The sequence below is a fragment of the Notechis scutatus genome, chromosome Z, assembly GCF_049901735.1.
Source record: "Notechis scutatus isolate UNSWTSFEM ecotype Mainland chromosome Z, rNotScu1.2, whole genome shotgun sequence".
Classification (NCBI taxonomy): Eukaryota; Metazoa; Chordata; class Lepidosauria; order Squamata; family Elapidae; genus Notechis; species Notechis scutatus.
In genome coordinates this window covers 2,722,015-2,738,050 of record NC_142025.1, presented here as the reverse complement: position 1 = coordinate 2,738,050, position 16,036 = coordinate 2,722,015, and the positions used below count along the sequence as shown (strand labels likewise).

The 16,036-nt window shown below is 42.4% G+C and overlaps 2 protein-coding genes across 4 annotated transcripts in view; one reads left to right on the top strand and one right to left on the bottom strand.

The window, feature by feature from the left end:
• GUK1 (guanylate kinase 1) overlaps positions 1–11,556 on the bottom strand; it is a 26,864-nt gene extending 15,308 nt beyond the window's left edge. Inside the window, exons 1-2 of one of the 3 annotated variants that reach the window (XM_087944872.1) lie at positions 11,424–11,531; positions 5,178–5,242 (exon numbers count right to left, since the gene is read on the bottom strand). Coding sequence is in view for 1 of the 3 variants with exons in the window: in XM_087944868.1 (XP_087800994.1) it covers positions 11,424–11,460 (37 nt within the window). In the remaining 2 variants the exon portion in view is untranslated. Of the gene's footprint in view, positions 1–5,177; positions 5,243–6,310; positions 6,441–11,423 lie in introns of those variants that run through there. The other 2 variants (XM_087944868.1, XM_087944871.1) reach the window with 2 other exon arrangements.
• MRPL55 (mitochondrial ribosomal protein L55) lies at positions 11,517–16,036 on the top strand. Its single transcript, XM_087944875.1, has 4 exons — positions 11,517–11,854; positions 13,043–13,164; positions 14,110–14,311; positions 15,796–16,036. Exons 2-4 carry the CDS (start codon positions 13,139–13,141, stop codon positions 15,946–15,948), a joined length of 381 nt encoding a protein of 126 aa, XP_087801001.1. The 5' UTR covers positions 11,517–11,854; positions 13,043–13,138; the 3' UTR covers positions 15,949–16,036.

Genomic DNA, 16,036 nt, shown 5'->3' with positions numbered 1-16,036 from the left:
CTTATCTTATCTTCCTGAGATATCTTAAAACCTTTCCGTGTTTTCTTTATATTCAAACCGAGATACTTCTTTATCTCCCCTAATTGCTTGATCTTTATTCTCTTTCCTAATGATGCTATTATTTTATTTGCTTCATCATTAGTTTCAGTTATCAATGCAATGTCATCTGTGAATAGTAATAATAATGATACTTTCCCATTTGTCTCCTCTTAAACAGACATGGATCGGCTAAACCAGCTTTAAATCCTATATTGTCTAGTTCCTTTACAATATACTGGTTCCATTCATAGCCTGATTGTTTAAGACCATAGAGGCTTTTCTTTAACAACCAACAATCATTATTATCCTTATTTTCACTTTTAATACCAACAGGTTTTTTCATATAAATAATATGTTTTAATGGGGCGTGCAAGTAAGCAGTTTCCACATCTAGATGGTTAACTATATAGTTTTTACTAGCTGCCCACACTAAAGCTGCCCTCAAGGTTGTTGCCTTAAGACTAGGTGCAAACACCTCATCGTAGTCATTAGCATTCTGCCTAAAACCTTGGGCTACTAACCTTGCCTTATGGATTAAATTACCATCTTTATCTATTTTTACCTTAAATATCCATTTGCAGCCAATGGATTTCTTTCCTACAGGTAATTTGGCATTTTCATACACCTTCATATCTCTTAATGAATTCAGTTCCTTATTCATTGCTGCATACCATTTTTCTTTTTCCTTATTAGGATACTTTTTAATTTCTTCTACAGAATTAGGAACTTGATTAATCTGGCACACTGTGTTAGCCTGGTACCTATCAGGCGGTCTAGATACACGTGTAGTTCTTCTGGGAATTACAGGGCTTACAGGAGGACTTTGTTGAACTACTACCTGTTCATCTTCCTCATCCTGTTCAGCTATTGAATCTGTTTCTTCCTTTATGGGCACTATTTCATCCTGTATTTGTCTCTTTACTTTATTTTTAAAGTTACAGGGATAACTAATGGGATTTCTATAGGATTCAATAATTACATCTTTATTGGCATCCTGTTCTAATTTCTCCCATCCTTCATGTTCTAGAAATTGGGCACTAGCACTACATAACACTTTAGATGTGCCTTTCTCCCAAAATCTATATGCCCTATGGTTTGCCTGATAACCAATGAAGAAAAATCTTTTAGCTCTATGTTGCCCTTTTTTTCTGAGTTGTGCAGGAATATGCACCCATGCTGGTGCACCAAATGTGTGCAGGTAACTTAGGTCAGGTTTCCTGCCATGCCACCTGGTGAATGGTATTTCACCTGTTGTTGTATTAACAACGTTGTTCAATATGTTATTAGCACACATTGTAGCCTCTCCCCACAAAGAATCAGGTAACCCAGAATCATTTAACATTGTTCTAACCATTGCCTGTAGTGTTTGGCCTCTTCTTTCAATAAAAGCATTATGTTCTGGCCTGTATGGAGCAGACTTCTTATGCTCTATTCCAGCTACCTTAAGTCTGTTCTGGAATTTGTTATTAATAAATTCCGTGCCATTATCTGTCACCAGGGTTATCAGTTGACGCTTAGACTTTCTTTCAGCAAACCTAAGCCAATTGAAAAATGTTGATATGTTTCAGTTTTGCTTTTCATTAAATAGCAAAACCCATATCTAGAATAATGGTCCATAATGCTCAGTATATATCTAGCACCCCCATACTGGGTTTCTTTGGACCTATTATGTCTGCAAATACTACTTCTAAAGGTTCTTTTGTTTTGAAACCATTTAGCCTATTTGCAGGCAATACCTTGCTCTTATCTTCACAGCAAACATTACAACGCAAATATTTATCACAAGGTTTTAACCTTATTCCTTCAGATAACTCAACTGTACGCTTTAGCATTTTAAAATTTACATGCCCCAAACGCCTATGCAATAAATGGATACATTCATCATGAGGCTTTATATTATTAAATACAGTTTGAGCCTCCCCTTTCTTACTATTATCTAAGACATATAATGTTCCATTTAAAGCTGCAGTTACCCTTTTGTTATCTTTTTCAATTATGCAATTATTATCCTTAAAAGTAATTACATAACCTAATTTATCTAATACCCTTACTGAAAGCAAATTAAACTTTAGTTGCGGTACATACAACATTTTTATATCCTGGTTTATGTACGGACAACGTGCAAAACCTTGACCTTTCGCTTTCAGGTTCCAGCCATTGGCAAGAGATATATGTTGAGAACTTGTAGACATTTTTATAAATTTTGTCTTATCTCTTGTGATGCAGTGGATGCGCCACTGTCAACCACCCATAAATTATTCTTCACATCAGAGTTGCTAAACGTGGCTAGTTCAAATGCTTTCTTTGGCTTTTTTACATTCTGGCTTTTTCTCTTTTGCAGAATCTTGCCAAATGTCCTTCTGCCTCCACAATTAAAACACTTTTTAATTGTGTATGCTGTTGAAGATAAATTCTCTTCTTCCAGGTGCTTTACTTTGCTTTGCTGGTTTCTTTCAAGCTTTGAAGATAATTTCTCTTCTTTCTTATCTTCTCTCAGCTCGTCACGCCACGCCTTCTTCTGGCTTCTTCTAGTAGCCTGCCTGTAATCTCGGTTAATGAGAGGCTTTCTTTTGGCAATACCTCTAACGAAGTCACATAGTCATCATAGCTTTGATCTAATGAAGATAATATTATGTAGACTTGTTGCAGTTCATTAAATATAAGCTCTTTTTCTTGCAAATCTTGAAAAATGCTCTTCATACAGTTTAAATGAACTAACATATCTCCATTCCTCTGAAGATGCGTCGAAAAGCTTCCGTGTAAGATTTATATGTGCTCCTACACTGTCCCGAACATAAATCTTCCTGAGGTTCTCCCAGCAGTTTGCAGCATTTTCTTCTCCACGAATATGGACAAGCTGCTGATCACAGAGAGTCAGTCCTATGATGCATAAAGCCTGCTCATTCTTCAGTTTAAAGTCTTGTAACTTTTCTTTATCATCATCATTAGCAGGATCCCAGCTACTCACATCTGGTGGGTTTGCTATAATGTCCCACAAACCTTCTCTGCGTAGAAGTAAACTACATTTCATTGACCATGAAACATAGTTTGTTCCATCCAGCCTGGATATCATGGACAGTTGTGACAAATTTACTTGTGCCATTACTCTTCAGATATTTTGACTATTTTAAACTAATTAAAACAGTTTGTTTTTACAGTAATGTGCAACTCACACCAACTCTCTCTGCTATATCCTGGTTAGTTAGACTATGCTGCTGGGCCCATAACCAATGTTAGGGTTTGGGGATTAACCCCTAGAAGAGTATTGCAGCAGTAGTCAAGCCAGGAAGCCAAAGGAGAGCGGAAGGGCCCCAGAGTATACACACACTGAACACAAACACTGTTTGTAGTTTAAATAGTTTTTAATCCAGTTAGAGTTTAAGCATTGTCATTCAGTCCATTAAGTCATTCACAGTATTTCCATCCAGTAAGACTCACTAGTATAGTCCAAGTTAAGAGTCCTTGCAATATCTTTATCAGCCGATAAAGATATTTTCTCCTCCTCCGGTTTCACTCTCCAGAGAAACAAACGCTGGATATTCAGCAAACAGTAGCAAACAAAAACAGTTCAGTCACAGGCACTCACAGTCAGTAATCTCAGTTAGTCACAGTAACACACAGTTACTCGCAGCAGCACACAGTTACAGCCAGAGACAGTAACAGACAGTAAGCTTTCCAGCTTCTAATGCTTCCTTATATTGTAACTTCTAACCGCACCCTTAATCGGCTAATTGCCTGCTGCATTGTGCTTAAAGTGATAAGCACTTAAACCATGATATCTAAGTTTTATATATTTATTCACCCAAACCATATTTGGTATCAATGTTATACCTAACACATACCAACATTGAAAAAGTGATATGATAGTTTTGCACTTACGACCATTGCAGCCTCCCCGTGGTCACGTGACCAAAATTCAGAAGCTTGGCAACTGACTCATATTTATGACGGTTGCAGTGTCCCGGAGTCACGCGATCCACTTTTGCGACGTTCTCACAAGCGAAGTCAGTGGGGAAGCCAGATTCACTTAACAACTGTGACTAACTTAACCTTTGAAGTGATTCACTTAATGAGAGCAGGGAAAGATTGTAAAATGGGTCAAAACTCCCTTAATAAGGGTTTGGCTTAGAAATGGAAATTTGGGGCTCCATTTTGGTTGTAAGTCAAGGACTAGCTGCATTTGATGTTACCCGGAGAACCCAATAGAAGAAAAGCAGAGGAAGCAATCATGTATTTTTTTTTTGCTAAAACAATTTCCGCTCTTGAGCTCTTGCCTATCTTTTGATAAAGGCTACCGGATGTGGCCAGGTTCATTTAGAACGAGTCACTTTGTGCAAAAATCTATATTATTTTCCCCCTCGTAAGCTTTCTCAAGGCTTGGAAGCAGCAATCCCCACAGCAACGCATAATATGAATGTTCTGAGATATCCGATTTTTTCCCCCCAGTGAGTTAAAACCTCTAGACTCTGGAAAGAGTGAGAGAAGAACAACAAAGATAATTAGGGAGCTGGAGGCTAAAACATTTGGAGAACAGTTGCAGGAATCGGGCCTGGCTAGTCTAGGGAAGAGAAGGACCAGGGGAGGCACGAGAGCAGTCTTCCAATATTTGAGGGGCTGTCACAGAGAAGAAGGGGTCAGTCTATTATCTAAAGCAGGGGTCTCCAACCTTGGTAACTTTAAGACTTGTGGACCAATTCCCAGAATTCCTCAGCCAGCTTTGCTGGCTGAGGAATTCTGGGAATTGAAGTCCACAAGTCTTAAAGTTGCCACGGTTGGAGACCCCTGAAAGCAAACACAAGAAGCAATGGATGGAAACTAATTAACAGGTAGTCCTTATCCTTCATTTAGTGTCCATGCAAAATTACAACAGCACTGAAAAAAGTTACATGACCATTTTTCACAGTTACAACCTTTGCAGCGTCCCCCATGATCATGTCATCAAAGTTCAGACATTCGGCAACTGTTTCATACTTATGACCGTTGCAGCATCCCGGGGTCATGTGATCAATTTTTTTTTTTGGTGACCGTTTGACGAGCAAAATCAATGGAGAAGCCACTTAACAACCGTGTTAGCTAACGTATTAATGATTAACTTAACAACCATGGCAAGGAAGGTCGTAAAATGGAGCAAAACTCACTTCGCAAATGTCTCACTCAACCACGGAAATTTCGGGCTCAATTGTGGTTGTAAGTCAAGGAATGCCTGCAAAGGAGAGAAGCAACCTAGAACTAAGGAGGAATTTCCTGACTGTGAGAACAGTTAACCAGTGGAACAGCTGGCCTCCAGACGTTGTGAATGCTCCATCACCGGACGTTTTTAAGAAAAGATTGGACAGTCATTTGTCTGGAATGGTATAGAATCTCCTGCCTGAGCTCGAGGTTGGTCTATAGGACCTCCAAGGTCCCTTTTCCAACCATCTTAAACTCCAAGCCCCTTTTCTATCTAGAATACAGCATCAAATTTTGGTTCACCACACTATAAAAAAGATGTTGAGACTCTAGAAAAAGTGCAGAGAAGAGCAGCCAGGATGATTAGGGGACTGGAGACTAAAACATACATTGAATGGTTGCAGGAACTGGGCCTGGCTAGTCTAGTAAAGAGAAGGACCAGGGGAGACATGATAGCAGTCTTCGAATATTGGAGGGGCTGCCACAGAGAGGAGGGGGGAATCAAGCTATTTTCTAAAGCACCCGAAGGCCAGACAAGGAATAATGGATGGAAACTGAACAAGGAGAGATTCAACCTAGAAATAAGGAGAAACTTTCTGACAGTGAGAACAATCAACCCATGGAACAGAAGTTGCCTTCAGAAGTTGTGGGAGCTTCATCACTGGAGGCTTTCAAGAAGAGACTGGACTGCCCTCTGTCAGAAATGGTGCAGGGTCTCCTGCTTGGGGGGGGGTTGGACTAGATGACCTACAAGGCCCCTTCCAACTCCATTAATCTGAAACCTGGCTTCCTGGATTTGTTCCATTTATATAACTGCCCAGATTTTTGACGTTTATTTCTTTTGAGGTTTCGACGGTGGCTTCTTCGGCCAGGAGGGATGAATAATGTCTCATACGATTAACTCATTAATGCGGAGTTCGTATTTCTTGCTGGCCACCCAGAATAAAACAAGCAAGCTCCTCCGGGGACACAAAACAATGAAGCGGTTTTTGAAAATTAAAATAGAAGAGGGTTGCCACTAAGCCAAGTGGGGGGAAAAAAACATCATTGTTAAGATGTTTGCTGATGGCCTCTTTCTTGCAGTCCAGCACAGCTTACTTACCTTTTGGAGGACCTTTTAAAATTCAGTACTGTAACGAAATCCTGCTTTTCCTTACGGTTTCCAAGAAAGGAAAGGGATGGCTCCGGATCGTGTTGGGAGGAGAAGGCAGCACAGAGGGAATGACAGCCTGGTTGACTGTCTAAATCCTTAATTACCTTGGGACGGTCTCAATCCCTAATCATCTTTCGTGGCTTCCAGCAGACGCTTTGGCTCCTGCTATTTAATGCTTAAAGACAGCATGAGCTTAGCTTTGGAGGAGGTAAACTCTGCATGAGGAGTTTTAAGAAACGATGAGCGGTCTTGTCAGCCTTGTTTAATTTATATATCCATCATTTATTTAATATATTCATCCGGACAAGCAACAACTAATCTTGAACAGTCCCCAAAAAAAGCCAACTGGGAAGAATCCTGATTAACACTGGCAGGAAAGACTCACCAGAAAGCCCACGGCTCTTAAATTTTAGAATGGGGAATTTATTTTATTTTTTTAAAAAACTCTTCCATAGGTGGTACTGGAAACTAGACTTACGACCACAACTGAGCCAAGCTTTCTGTTGCTAAGCGAGGCAGTCCTTTAAGTGAGTTTTGCCCCAGTTTTAAGAACTCTTCTTGCCACTGTTGTTAAGTGAATCACTACAGTTGTTAAGTTAGTCACACAGCGCACATGTAGTGCAGCTGATTAAAATGCAGCCGTCGGCCGCAGGAAGGCCACGGGTTTGAAACCAAATGTCCTGCTGAAGGTAGGAATAAAATCCACCCTATGGGTCAGGGGTCTCCAACCTTGGCAACTTTTAAGCCTGGAGGACTTAAAGTTCTCAGACTTCTGAGAGAAGTCCTCCAGGTTTAAGGTTGCCAAGGTTGGAGAGACCCCTGTTATGGGTGACAATATCTGATGAGGTTGGCTTTCAGTCAAGCACGTCCTGACAAGGGAGGAAAACTCAGCGGGAGAAGAACATTAGGCTTCCAAATAAAAGATGATTACGGAGCCTAAAACAGAACCCTTTTCCCAATTAAGCACCGCTAATCTGATTTCCTATTTATAGCCTGCTTTAATCTAAAACCGCTTTTACAATGGCTGATCCGAGGACAGCAAAAAAAGAAAAACAAGAGGCGTGTAAGTCGTTAAACTAAGATCAAGGAGAGCAGAAAGGAATAATTAGGGAGCCAAATTTGAAAACCACGACACAGAAATTTGTGTTACAGAAATTTGCTCTGTTCCTTCTACCTACCTGGCCTTGGTGCAGAATGACGAGCAAAGCAGAAATTGGATAAAAAAGAAGGCAGTTCAAACTGTTTGGTCTAGTGGTTAGGGTTATGTGCTTAAGAGCTCGTTTGGAGCAGAGGTTAAGATACCAGGCTACAAAATGGGAGACTGGGAGTTCTAGTACTGCCTGAGGCAAGGAAGCCAACTGGGTGACTTTGGGCCAATCACCAGATTGGGAGTTCTAGTCATACCTTAGGCATGAAAATTGGCTGGGGGACTTTGGGCCAATCACCAGGAGACAAGGAGTTCCAGTCCCATCCTAGGAATGAAACCCGGCTAGGTGATTTTGGGCCAATCCCTTTCTCTCAGCCCATCCTGCCTCACAGGGTTGTTGTTCTAGGTAAAATAAGAGGTAGAAGGTATTGATTATTGATTATTATGCTCACCACTTTGAGGTATTTGTGAAAATAGTAAAGGCACAACACAGAAGAAAAATAAAATATAAAACCATTAAACTGATTCATACTGGAAGGAGGGAGGGAGGGAGAGAGGAAGGAAGGAAGGAAGGAAGGTAAGAGAGAGAAGAAAGGAGGAAGGAAAGAAGGAAAGAAAGAAGGAATATAAGAGAGAGAGGAAGGAAAGAAGGAAGATAAGAGAGAGAGGAAAAGAGGGAGGGAGGGAAGGAGGAAGGAAGGAGGAAGGAAGGAAGGAAGGAAGGAAGGAAGGAAGGAAGGAAGGAAGGAAGGAAGGAAGGAAGGAAGGAAGGAAGGAAGGAAGGAAGGAAGGAAGGAAGGGGAGATCAGTGCCTAATGTCTCAATTTTGATCACATCACCAGGGGGATGTTGCAACGGTCGTAAGTGTGAAAAACAATCATTGGTCTCTTTTTTCAGGGCCACTGTCACTTCGAATTGTCACTAAACAAACTGTTTTAAGTTTAGGATTACCTGTACTTTAATCTGTTAATTTACACAGTGTTTTGTTTCTTGCAGCTTGCTTGTCCCGATGTGCTTATCCTGGGTTGGTTTTATCTCATTTATTCTGTTGAAAGAAGCTGGGAGTCAATTATGCTTTGATGGGACGGACGTTCACCAAAGGAATAGGTAAATTAAATAAATTACTGGGAAATTCACCCTGGCTTTCAGAGGCTGTTCGTGCATTATAAGCCATGCATAAAATTCACTAACAGGGAACAGCACGCAGCACATGTGTTTCCCAGCGAAAGCAGCAATAATTAGATATTTCCTGCTTCAGTTGCTTGTAATCCTGTAAATAAGTGGACAGCTCCAGCATAGATTTAATAATTGCCAAAAGGACATATAAGACGCTTCATTGTATTTAATCTGGCATCTGCCCTTAGCTTCTAAACTTCCATTCATCTCTCTGAAAATAAGTTTTTTAGATTAAAAAAAAATCATCATCATAATCCTAAATATTCATCAGAACTTATTTCAGAATATTGGAAAAAAATGGTTTTTAATATATCTGCTTTTCACCAACCTTTTTGGATTCTTGGAACTCTATTATCATTCAAATCGTACTCCAATTTTAGAGTGTAAAATTCATTGAGTTAAAAGATTCCAAGTAATTGACAAAATTGACATTTCAAGCCCTGAGAATTTATATATGTGGTCGACTTACAACCACAACCAACATTTCTGTTGTTAAGTCAGACATTTGTTATATGAGTTTTGTCCCATTTTACAGCATTTCTTGCTCTATTTGTTAAGTGAATCATTGCAGTTGTTGAGATAGTTATAACGTTGTTAAGTGAATCTGGCTTCCCCATTGAATTTGCTGGTCAGAAGGTCGCAAAAGGGGATTCAGGTGACCCCCAGAGACACTGCAACCGTCATAAATATGAGTCAGTTGCAAAGCTGATTGAATTTTGATCATGTGACCACAGGGAGGCTGCAATGGTCGTAAGTGTGAAAAATGATGATGTCATTTTTTTCACTGATGTTGTAACTTCAAATGGTCGCTAAATAACCATTGTAACAGATAACAGATAACCAGAGTTGGAAGGGACCTTGTAGGTCATCTAGTCCAGCCCCCCAAAAAAAAGCAGGAGACCCTACACCATTTCTGACAGATGCGATCCCAATCTCTTCTTGAAAGCCTCCAATGATGGCACTCCCACAACTTCCAAGGGCAACTTCTGTTCCATTGGTTGATTGTTCTCACGGTCAGAAAGTTTCTCCTTGTTTCCAGGTTAAATCTCTCCTAGTTCAGTTTCCATCCATGATTCCTTCTCTGGCCTTCGGGTGCTTTAGAAAATAGCTTGATTCCCTTCCTCCTCTCTGTGGCAGCCCCTCAAATATCGCAAACTGCTCTCCTGTCTCCCCTGGTCCTTCTCTTCACTAGACTAGCCAGGTCCAGTTCCTGTAACGGTTCTTCATGTATTAGTCTCCAGTCCCATCATCCTGATTGCTCTTCTCTGCACTTTTTCTAAAGTCTCAACATCTTTTTTATAATGTGGTGACCAAAACTGGATGCAGAACTCTAAGTGTGGTCTTACTAAGGCTTTATAGGGTGGTATTAGTACCACTCTAAAGACTGGTATTAGTTGCAAGTTGAGGACTACCTGTACTCCCATTCTACTTGCAGAGATAAACTAAAAACAGAATTATAGCAGTATTTTAAAAAATTGATATGGTAGCTCGGTGAACCCCAAAATTTTAATGTTGTTACCCACTCTACCCCAGTCAGCTATGTGTTACTTGGGCAGCTATATAAATTTGTAGTGATACAAGAGATAGAAGGTTGAACTGTGTGGTATTTGATACGCTCTGATAGTTGATCGTTTTTTCCCCAGACATTTTATGACCCAACCAGTTAACATCATCAGTTGAAGGAGGTGGAAGTGCAGATGAAGGAGGACTGTGGGGGTCCTTGGTAGTCTCTGAGCTTGGTGGTTTTCTTGTAGACATTTCATGACCCAGCTAGGTAACATCATCAGTGCTAAAGGAGATAATCTCGTAGCACTGATGCCGTTACCTAGTTTTGTAATGAAACGTCTGCAACAAACAAACCAAGCTCAGAGAGCACTAAGGACCCCACATATAAATGTGTTAATAGATAAAAATAAAATAACATTGAGAATGCAGCCATTTCTCAGCAAAGGAAATGATTCTGGCTGGTGATGAAATTTTATTTATAAAGTGAGTGGAGCTGGCTGCGTTCAAGGTAATAGTCAGTAGATTATTTTAAAGAAACCCCAGAAATTAGGGGATCTGGATTATGGCCCAGGATCCAACAACTGATACCTGGAGGCGATGGGAACTACGGTAAAAAAAATTGGATGTGACTCACTAAACTTGGCTTAGCAACAGAAATTTTGGGCACAATTGTGGTCATAAGTCGAGGACTTGCAGAGAAAACTGGCCCTTCTTTGGCTAGCTGATAGAAATGCTGCAGGGGACCCTGAACTTAGCTGGGGTCACGCTAGATGACCTCTACAGACCCTTCCAATTTTTAGATGTTCTCACCGAATCCTAGAGGGGGAAAAATCTCTTCTCTACTTCAGTCACTGTGTCCATCGCAGTTATCTGGACAACTATGAGATGCTTTGATTTGTATTCATCCATTCATCCAAATAGGGGTTGTACTGGATGACCTCAGGGGTACCCCAATGGCTCCTTTAAATAGGCATTCTTTCAATTAATGCATTGGTCATTCTGTGCATTCCCCCCCGCCCCCCAAAAAAAGCGCCACGTGCGCCGGGAGGACTACGCGGCCCATCACTCCCGGCCAGCTAAATGCCTTGGGAGAAAGCAAAGGGAAGGCTCGCAGAGCGCCATAACTGTAGTGGAACCAACGCGAAGTAGTGCGGGATCCGGGGGGGCACATTTCTGCAGCACACCGCAAAGTCGAAATGGGGCGTGGGGGAACCCCGAAGCTGTTGCACTCACCTGAAACTGCAGCGCATAAGAAGTGCCGCCACCACATGAGGAGCCAAACCGGAGCCGCGTCCGGGAAGGATGACTCAGAGAGGCGGGGCGGGCCATGACCGGGCTCCGCCGCCCCAGGCAAGCTCCGCCCCGTATCCGGGAGCACTGTACGTTCCGGCCGCGCCGAAAGGCAGTGTGGGAGAGCGGCGGCGCGGATGACGTCACAGATGCATGAGAGGACATTGAAAGCGCCTGGCGGGGCCAGCCAGGAATCACATGCGTAGATGACCTACCCTCGGCCGTTCCGGGTTAAACCATTCGGTACACGGACGAGGGGAGGGCAGCGATAGGTTGAACCATTCAGGAGGAAGGAGAAGAGAAGAAGCGGGCCGCGGGTATTCACAGAGTGGAAAAGTAAAGGATCGAACCACCGGCAAGCGGGAAGAGGGGGGGTAAGGATCAAACCATTGCGAGAATTGGTGGGGGAATGGACGTGGAACCGGGAGGCAATTCATTCCGGGCGTGGGAAATAGCGTGAGATGGGTGCAAAGCGAAGGGGAGCTCCAACAAACCACGATTGGCTGAACCCTGGCAACGTTAAGACTCGTGGACTTCAATTCCCAGAATTCCTCAGCTATGCTGGCTAGGGAATTCTGAGTATTTCCCACAAATCTTAAAGTTACTAAGTTTGGAGATCCCTATATAGAGGCTGACTGGCTTACAGAGCCTCCAGATTACATGGCAGTGTAACTTGGGACCGGCTGCTATTTACAGGTAGTCCTCAACTTACAACAATTCACTTAGTGACCATTCAAAGTTATAACAGCACTGAAAATAGAGACTTATGACGGGTTTTCATATTTAACGACCATAGCAGCCTCCACAAGGTCACCTGATCAAAATCCAGGAGCTTGGCAACTGACTCGTATTTATGACGGTTGCAGTGTCCCAGGGTCATGTGATCCCCTTTTGCGACCATCTGACAAGCTAAGTCAATGGGGAAGCCGAATTCACTTAATGACCCTCTGACTAATTTAACAACTGCAGCAACTGGGGCAAGAAAGGTCGCAAACCTTTAAACGAATGTTTTTTTTAGCAACATAAATTTTTGGCTCAGTTGAGGACTGCCTTGTATTCTTATTTTTTTTGCATTTTCCTCTGCCAAAGCTCTCAGCCTGTTTGACAGACAGCCCTACATTTTGCATGCTTGCTAGCCATGTTAAAAGCTTTTGTTATACTTCTTGGAATTTGGTGCAATATTTCAGCGCCAGAGGAGCAGTTTTAAATTATATGACTTTTAAACTGGTTAATTTTAGCAGGTTTGATAGGTGGATTGTGTATCATTTTTTTCCTCTTGGTATGTCTAGTGGTTGGCTATTGAAAATTAGGAAGCGAATTTAAATAAGTAAAGGAATTTAAATAAATAATGGCCAAATCACAATTTTGCAAACAATCCAAGATATTTCCAACTAACTTGCAACTTTTTTATTTCTTGCATTTGTTTGCTTGTTCATTCATTCATTTGCTACCCATGCACGAAAAGCCACTCTAAAATTTTATTTCCAACATTGGAAGCACAAAATAACAGATCCAAAGATTGTAACATGATTTATTTTTTTCCTCTTCTTCCCCTTCTCAAGGGCTTCGCATTATGGCTTTGAAGAAAAGCCCAGCATTTTAATCCTCCTAGGAATTCCTGATCAGCATCTATTCCCAAAGTCTCATTGCCTATCAGAATGGCAGCTATAAGCAGGAGTTTAAGGTATTTATAATGTTCCCACAACAGTCTCGACAGAAATTCTATAGACTTGCAATCCAGAACTGAAATTTTTACAGCAGCAATATTCTGAAAAGGGTATATATCTTGGAATATCTAAAAAGAGTTACTGCAGTGTTGGTAACTTTAAGATGGATGGATTTCAAATCCCAGAGTTCTCCACCAGCATGCTCCGTAGAGAATTCTGGGGCTTGAAGTCCGCCCCTCTTAAATCATGCTGGCTGGGGGATTCTGGGAGTTGAAGCTCATCCCTTTTAAAGTATGATTTCTGGGAGTGGAAGTCCTCCCCTCTTAAAGTATGCTGGCTGGGGGATTCTGGGAGTGGAAGTCCTCCCCTCTTAAAGCATGCTGGCTGGGGCATTCTGGGAGTGGAAGTCCTCCCTCTTAAAGCATGCCGGCTGGTGGATTCTGGGAGTTGAAGTCCTCCCTCTTAAAGCATGCCGGCTGGGGGATTCTGGGAGTGAAGTCCTCCTCTTAAAGCATGCCGGCTGGGGGATTCTGGGAGTTGAAGTCCTCCCCTCTTAAAGCATGCCGGCTGGGGGATTCTGGGAGTTGAAGTCCTCCCTCTTAAAGCATGCCGGCTGGGGGATTCTGGGAGTGGAAGTCCTCCCCTCTTAAAGCATGCCGGCTGGGGGATTCTGGGAGTGGAAGTCCTCCTCTTAAAGCATGCCGGCTGGGGATTCTGGGAGTGGAAGTCCTCCTCTTAAAGCATGCCGGCTGGGGGATTCTGGGAGTGGAAGTCCTCCCCTCTTAAAGCATGCCGGCTGGGGGATTCTGGGAGTTGAAGTCCTCCCCTCTTAAAGCATGCCGGCTGGGGGATTCTGGGAGTTGAACCTCATCCCTTTTAAAGCATGCTGGCTGGGGGATTCTGGGAATTGAAGTCCACACCTTTTGAAAGATGCCATTCTGTGTTGTCTGAATTGGTTTCAGCATCCTGCAGGTCGAGAATCTGTCCAGATGTCTCCTCAGGGCTTGTGGGCTTCACACAACGCCCAATCATCTGAATTCCAATCGGACGTCCATCGCTTGCTTTCCAAGATCAAAGTACGCTCGGCTATATCCGGTCCTCCTGATTAAACTGGACGGATCTACTGTACATCTCCGTTACAAAGAGCCGAGGCGTATCCTTCAGGTGAGAATTAAGCCCCCCTGGCTTTCTTTGCAGTGACAGGGTAGGACTCCCTAAACCATGTTGCAACCATCTGACTTGTTTCTGAGCTCCCGTCGGGCCCATTGTAGACAGTGGGCTCGCTTAACGACTGCAGGGTCGTGTAGCAGTCATGGTGGTTTGCTTAACGTCCGCCACAAAAAAAATCACAAAATTGGGTCAGGTGTGTGATGACCCGCTTAACGGCCAGCATAACTTAGGACCTCAATTCTGGGCTTAATAGTAGTCATAAATCAAGGACTATGCGTGTAGGGATTTGCGGTAGTTTAGTTTGTTTTATTATTTCTTCTTACTGACAGAGGGGAAAGAAAACAGCTGTGGGTTGTGTGGGACTGCAGATACATACACACACACCAATGTAATATATAGGAAGTCCTCGACTTACAACAGTTTGTTTAGTGACCATTCAAAGTTGCAACGGCACTGAAAAAAAGTAAGTGATGACTATTTTTCACCCTTACGACAGCAGTCTCAAGTCATGTGATCGAAATTCAGACGCTTGGCAACTGACTCACACTTATGACGGTCGCGGTGTCCTGAGGTCAGGTGATCCCCTTTTGCGACCCTCTGACCAGCAAAGTCAATGGGGAAGCCTGGTTCACTTAACGACCATGTTGCTAATTTAACCACAGTGATTCACTTAACAATGGTGGTAAGAAAAGTTGTAAAATGGGGTGAACCTCACTTAACAGATTTCTCACCTAGCAACATAAATTTTGGTCGTAGGTTGAGGACCACCTGTATTCACACAAACTCACAACACCGCAGGAATCTGTGTGCCAAGTCATATGTTTTTCTATTTCCTTTGTAACTTGCATCATCTTATACAAGAGATGGATGCTTAAAAATTTAATAATACAGGTAGTCCTTGACTTACAACAATTCGTTCATTGACCATTTGAAGTCACAGCAGTGAAAAAAGTGACTTATGACTTTTTCACGCTTACGACCTTAGCAGCATCCCCCGGGTCTCGTGATCTTAATCCAGCCTCTACCACCTGACTCATATTTATGACGGTTGCAGTGTCCCGGTGTCATGCGATCCCCTTTTGTGACCTCCTGACAAGCAAATTGAGTGGAGAAGCTAGATTCACTTAGCGACCATATGAGTAACTTAACAGCTGCATGATTCCCTTATGGCAAGAAAGTTCATAGAATGGGGCAAAACTCATTTAACTGTCTTGCTTAGCAATAAAAATTTGGGCTCAATTGTGGCCGTAACTCGAGGACTATCTATAAAAATAAATGTGTTTTGAAGTCAAAAATAGCCTTCAGAACTCAACCTGCCAAAACAGGTGTAAGATACTCAAAGCAACACAGGCCGGCTAGTAAGCGGGTTGAAAACTGAATTGGATAGTATTCAAGGGCAGCCCCAGGTAGGTTTCCCGTAGCAGTAGTCTAGCCATCTGTCAGCCCAGCTACTGAGCGATGTCTTTTTTCCCACTCAGATACCCGTGGACCTCAACACTCTCCCCGAGGCCGAAAGGAGAAGTCGGTTGAGGAGGAAGAACTTGATGAAGTCCAAGAAGGAAGAAGTAGTTGCAACTTTCGAAGACGACTTTCAACTGGAATATTACAAGAAATTTTGGAATAAAAAATGAGGAGGGGTTGTTTTGGGCAGTAAGAAAAACTAAATTCTATGGCAGCAAGTTATGCAACCCACCCACAAATAAAGATATTTCTTTGTAA

Coding starts and splice junctions, on each gene's coding strand:
- MRPL55 (XM_087944875.1), top strand. CDS start 13,139: ATGGCAGCTATAAGCAGGAGTTTAAG. Junction 13,165..14,109: donor GCTATAAGCAGGAGTTTAAG/GTATTTATAATG, acceptor AATTGGTTTCAG/CATCCTGCAGGTCGAGAATC. Junction 14,312..15,795: donor AGCCGAGGCGTATCCTTCAG/GTGAGAATTAAG, acceptor TTTCCCACTCAG/ATACCCGTGGACCTCAACAC.